At 39.3% G+C, this 5,136-nt stretch overlaps 1 protein-coding gene across 1 annotated transcript; it reads right to left on the reverse strand.

The window, feature by feature from the left end:
* Window positions 1-1,226: 1,226 nt before the first annotated feature.
* Window positions 1,227-2,024, reverse strand: LOC134934257 (gastrula zinc finger protein XlCGF71.1-like). The gene has a single exon (XM_063929731.1). It carries the CDS (start codon window positions 2,022-2,024, stop codon window positions 1,227-1,229), a length of 798 nt encoding a protein of 265 aa, XP_063785801.1.
* Window positions 2,025-5,136: the final 3,112 nt, after the last annotated feature.

The raw sequence follows: 5,136 nt of genomic DNA on the forward strand, positions 1-5,136 counted from the left end.
TTATATGAAAAGTAAGTATCATCATTTTCCTCTTAAATAAGTATAGAAAATTGGTGAAGTAGGAGACCACTGTATTGAATGACAGCTTTACTGCACTAATATCTTGGAAAGAAACAAATGTATCACTTGAGTAAAAATCTAAAGCCTTAGAAAGATTTGTAACAACTTTTTGCCATTAATGCCCCTGTAGTAATGCCCCCCAGTAGTAATGCCCCCCTGTAGTTTGCCCCTTGTAGATTGCCCCCAGTAGCTTGTCCCCAGTAGCTTGCTTCAATGTAGTTTGCATCCTTGTAGTTTGCCCCCTTGTAGTTGGCCCGTCTAGTTTGCCCCCAGTAATTTGCCCCCAGTAGTTAGCCCATGTCTAGTTTGTCCCCAGTAACTTGCCCCCTTGTAGTTTGCCCCCAGTACCTGCACCCGTTATATTTAAAAAAAAAAACAAAAACTATACTTACCAAGCCATGCTCTCACATCCGACCACAGCAATCCTCCCGGCTTCCGCTCCTCGGCACTATGAGAGAGACGTCTTTACATCTCTCTCATAGCGTGCACTGACAGAGCCGGTAGCCGGAGCTCAATTGGGGAGAGAGATAAATCTCTACAGTGTATCAAAAGAGCTTCTCGTGTGGATAAGAAAAGGCTACATTATATATATAAAATCAAAATCAAAGCAACATAGTTTCCTTATTATTGAGTCAGCAGAATAGTTTTTAATTCTTAGGAGAACTGGTTATATTAAATAGTGTGTTATTGTGAAATGTAATATAATATATATATATATATATATTTAAAAACAAAAAAATTACTTTTGGTGACAGCGCTTTTCATTTTCTTTTTGCTTGTTTATCTATTTAATTTGAGGTTCAGCACCCCAAATTGAGAAGCTGCAGCCACTATTAAAGATTTTTTAGTGTCTCACAGTCAATATACTAGCGCACACTTTTTTCATTGGTGTTTTGACATTGTTTATTACATTATACTGGTGTAGAGGTACAACTATAGATGCTTCTCTTCTCTGGTCTTTAAAAACATTGATTTATATATAAAACACTTGTCACATTCAGAAAAAAAATGTCCTCACTTGTAATTATATTGAAGTGATTTAAGATATAAGATGCCCTCAGAGTAACTCCCTATGTGATAAATACTCATAAGTGTTATGTTTCTAGTTCAAAACTTGCTGCATTCACATCATTTATATGGTTACTCTAATGTGAGACTCCTGATGGCTATTCAGAGCATTGAAATGGTCTCTCTCCTGTGTGACTCCTCTGATGTGTAACAAGATGTGACTTTCGGGAAAAACACTTCCTACATTCAGAGCATTTATATGGTTTCTCTCCTGTGTGACTCCTCTGATGTTTAACAAGACCTTCCTTGCTACATAAACACTGGCTACATTCAGAGCATTTATATGGTTTCTCTCCTGTGTGGCTCCTCTGATGTATAACAAGATGTGACTTTCGGGAAAAACACTTGCTGCATTCAGAGCATTTATATGGTTTATCTCCTGTGTGACTTCTCTGATGTATAACAAGACATGACTTAATGGTATAACATTTACTACATTCAGAGCATGCAAATGGCTTCTCTCCTGTGTGACTCCTCTGATTAATATCAAGACATGACTTAATGGTATAACATTTGCTACATTCAGAGCATGCAAATGGCTTCTCTCCCGTGTGACTCCTCTGATGTGTAACAAGACGTGACTTTCGGGGAAAACACTTGCTGCATTCAGAGCATTTAAATAGATTCTCTCCTGTGTGACTCCTCTGATGTATATCAAGACATGACTTATGGGTAAAACACTTGCTGCATTCAGAACATGTAAATGGCTTCTCTCCTGTGTGGCTCCTCTGATGTGTAACAAGATGTGACTTTCGGGAAAAACACTTGCTGCATTCAGAACATGTGAATGGTCTCTCTCCTGTGTGAATACTCTGATGTCTGAGAAGCTCTGATTTATATGTAAAGCTTTTGTCACACTCAGAGCACAGATGTGGTTTCTCTCCAGTGAGACTCATTATTTATTAGATGAGATAAAAATTAGTTTTATAATGTTTCTACTTTACAGAAAAAAAATAATGTTTTTGAGAATCCTTAAAAGGTTTCTAAAGAAATGATGTCTGTAGATGGCTTGATCAGAGAACAATGTCCATTTCCATTATATCTTCTTATATTCTTAGAGGGAATCTTGCTCCTTATTTGTCCTACAAGAAAAAGATCACACTTAAAAGCATAAAGATTACTGTTATAAATCTGTTTGTACAGTAATGTTATATTGTTTAAGGAACATGACATTATATCACATTATATTTATGTACACTGAAAAATTTGATCCAGTCTTTTACCATTCTTTTAAAATATGTGTAAGTTGACAAATTGCTATATCTCCAATTCCAGTTACATGTGCCGCACAGAGGCCTCTACATTCCTGCAGCAGATGCAAATACTTAATGCCCATACACACTTGGCGATTTTAAGCTACAAACCTCCTAGTGTGTAAGGCCGGTTGATGAGCAGTGAGTGCTGATGAGTGCTCCGCATAATCACTGGCAGACGTCATCCGTCGGCCTGTTTTACCGGCCAAGTGAACCACTTTCCTCAGTCTCATACTGTGGAAAGTGGTTCGCCCTCGTGATCATTGTTGGTCCAGCTGAAAATCGCTCAGTGTGTATGCTCTGAGCGATTTTCCTGCCAGCGATGTTCACATCATCATTGTGCATACACACTGGGCAAAAACCCTCAGTGTGTATGCACCTTAAGATGCTATCTCTAAATGTTTCCATAATGATTGTATAATCCTCCTATTCTCACCTCAGAATGTGCAGATTATACATTACTGACCTCCTGCACTGACCATAGGTGGGTAACACACGCTACTGATCCTGTCACACCTACTGTCAGCTGATACACCAGGATGTCATCATTGGTTCAGCACACACCATTGTAATGGGGAAAATGTGATCATATGACAGTAAAGTGGGGGAACTACTGAAGACAATAGAGAAGGTTACCTCCAGATGCCTGACCTGAATAGGGCAACCTCCTCTATTGCCCTTCCTGTTTCTACCATAGTAATGGCAGAACCATAAGATTATGGGACAACTAAATTGTTTCTGCAGGTTTTAGGAGACACAGTATAAAAGTCCATCAATATATTTATACATTTAGTATGAGCTTACATTCATTTTTATAATACTTCATGAATATCTAACCACACTGTGACCCATAGAAACATGTAGATAATGTAATATAAATGTTATATCTGATTATTTTTGTGGGAGGTTGTTGCAATACAATATTAATAAATAATACATGATATAGAATATAAAGCTTAGAGTAGTGTATCCTTATATAAACAAATTATATTGCTATGCTAACTATATAACCATAGATAAGATAAACCTTTTTAAGTATTGATAACAAGAAATATCTACAATATAATATCTACAAATGTTTTATACATATAAATGTATTTTTATATATATTATAATTACTTTTCTCTGGAGGTTACTTCTGTATATGACTCCTCCATCCTCCCAGCTCTCCAACCAGTAACTCATCCAGCAGTTCCTCCATCAGCTATCAGTGGCCGAAAATACTCTATTTATAGTCACTCCTCCCCCATCTCTCCCCAGTAGTTCCCAGGATGGCCAGAAGGAATTCTTACACTGAGAGGTGACATGTAAATTAGGGTGTCATAACATTAGTATATAGTCATTCAGCACATCAGCTTCTTGTGCCCAGCCCCTTGTCTTGTAAATGAGGTGTAAATATTCCTATGGTCACTTACTACAATGGGAAATGCTAATTACACCCTGGCATGGTTAACACCTCGCATTCTAATTAGATCACAGGAGCCTCTGATCTCCTGTTATGTCACCAAAAGGACCTTTTGTTTAGTAGTCACCTATTGTCCAGGCAGAGTATCATCAGAAAGACCTGATCTACAGATCAGCAAGTACTTCACAATTATTCAATGCTTAACTATAACATAAACACATATATATCTAAATATATAAATTTGTCAAACCTGGAGAAGTAAGTGGTTCCTGGATAAGTGGGAAACCTCTATTACTGGGAATAATTGAGGACTTGACATTCTTATACCAAAACACCTCTGTTTGTGAGACTGTCAAATCTTTTTAACTGAAACGGATTTTTCTCAATTATTAGGATTAATCACCTTTAATACTGAGATCAATGCTGTTAAGACCAATTTAGGTGAGATTGGCCCAGTTTATTCTCCTCTATAAATGAGATGACCATCTTTAGAACCTCTGTGGTTAAGTGAAAAACCAGATAAGTGATACCCTTTTTACTCCACCTGAAATGTACCGGGATTTTGCATGGGAGTGCACAAAATCCCAGGACTTCAGGCAGTGTAAAAGGGTCCTTCTCCTAAACCCTAGGTCCACTTTCCCGGGAATCCAACCCGGCTTGTACACAGTTGGACACAGTTAAGACCCGCTTAGGAGGCGGTGTAAATGGGTAAGCCAGATCAGTGGTCCCGGCACCCATTTCCAGCATGACAAACCTCCCATACTGCAGTGTCTGGCAGGCGGTCAGGAGGCTGGGGGTCATGACGCATGCTCTCTATGCTACCTGTGCCATGCTGGTTGCCATGCAGCGGCTGGGGACATGGCACATGCTGTCTATGCTGTGTATGCAGACAGCAGTGCAGTGTCTGGTGCCTGGAAGAGACCCGGAGGCTGGGGGCAGCACAGCAGCTTCCAGATTGCTGGGCTTGCCCCCGGCAAGATGCTCTGGAGCACCAGTCTGCAGTGTTTCATGGCACTTGGAGATTACATCATCTCTAAGCACCGGCCCACAAGACACTGCATCCGGGTGCAGTGTAAATGGTGCCAATCCGGTAATAACCCGTATCAGGACTGCAGTATAAATGTATAAATGGGGGAAGTCCCGGGTCTAACCAGGATTGGAAGCGTGTTCCAAATCCATGGTCAGACCTGGAATTTTTGTGTAAAAGTGGTATGAGATAACCCTTTAAGTAAACTCAATGTGCCGTACCTTGTTATCCAACTTAACCAGGTTTAACTCTCTCTCTCTCTCTTTATATATATATATATATATATATAGATAAACGTTGTTGGTGGCACTCAGCAGCAAATA

Source organism: Pseudophryne corroboree, chromosome 6, assembly GCF_028390025.1.
Source record: "Pseudophryne corroboree isolate aPseCor3 chromosome 6, aPseCor3.hap2, whole genome shotgun sequence".
Classification (NCBI taxonomy): Eukaryota; Metazoa; Chordata; class Amphibia; order Anura; family Myobatrachidae; genus Pseudophryne; species Pseudophryne corroboree.

Bases quoted from the DNA above. Each gene is read 5' to 3' on its own strand.
- LOC134934257 (XM_063929731.1), bottom strand. From the start codon at position 2,024: ATGAGTCTCACTGGAGAGAAACCACATCTGTGCTCTGAGTGTGACAAA.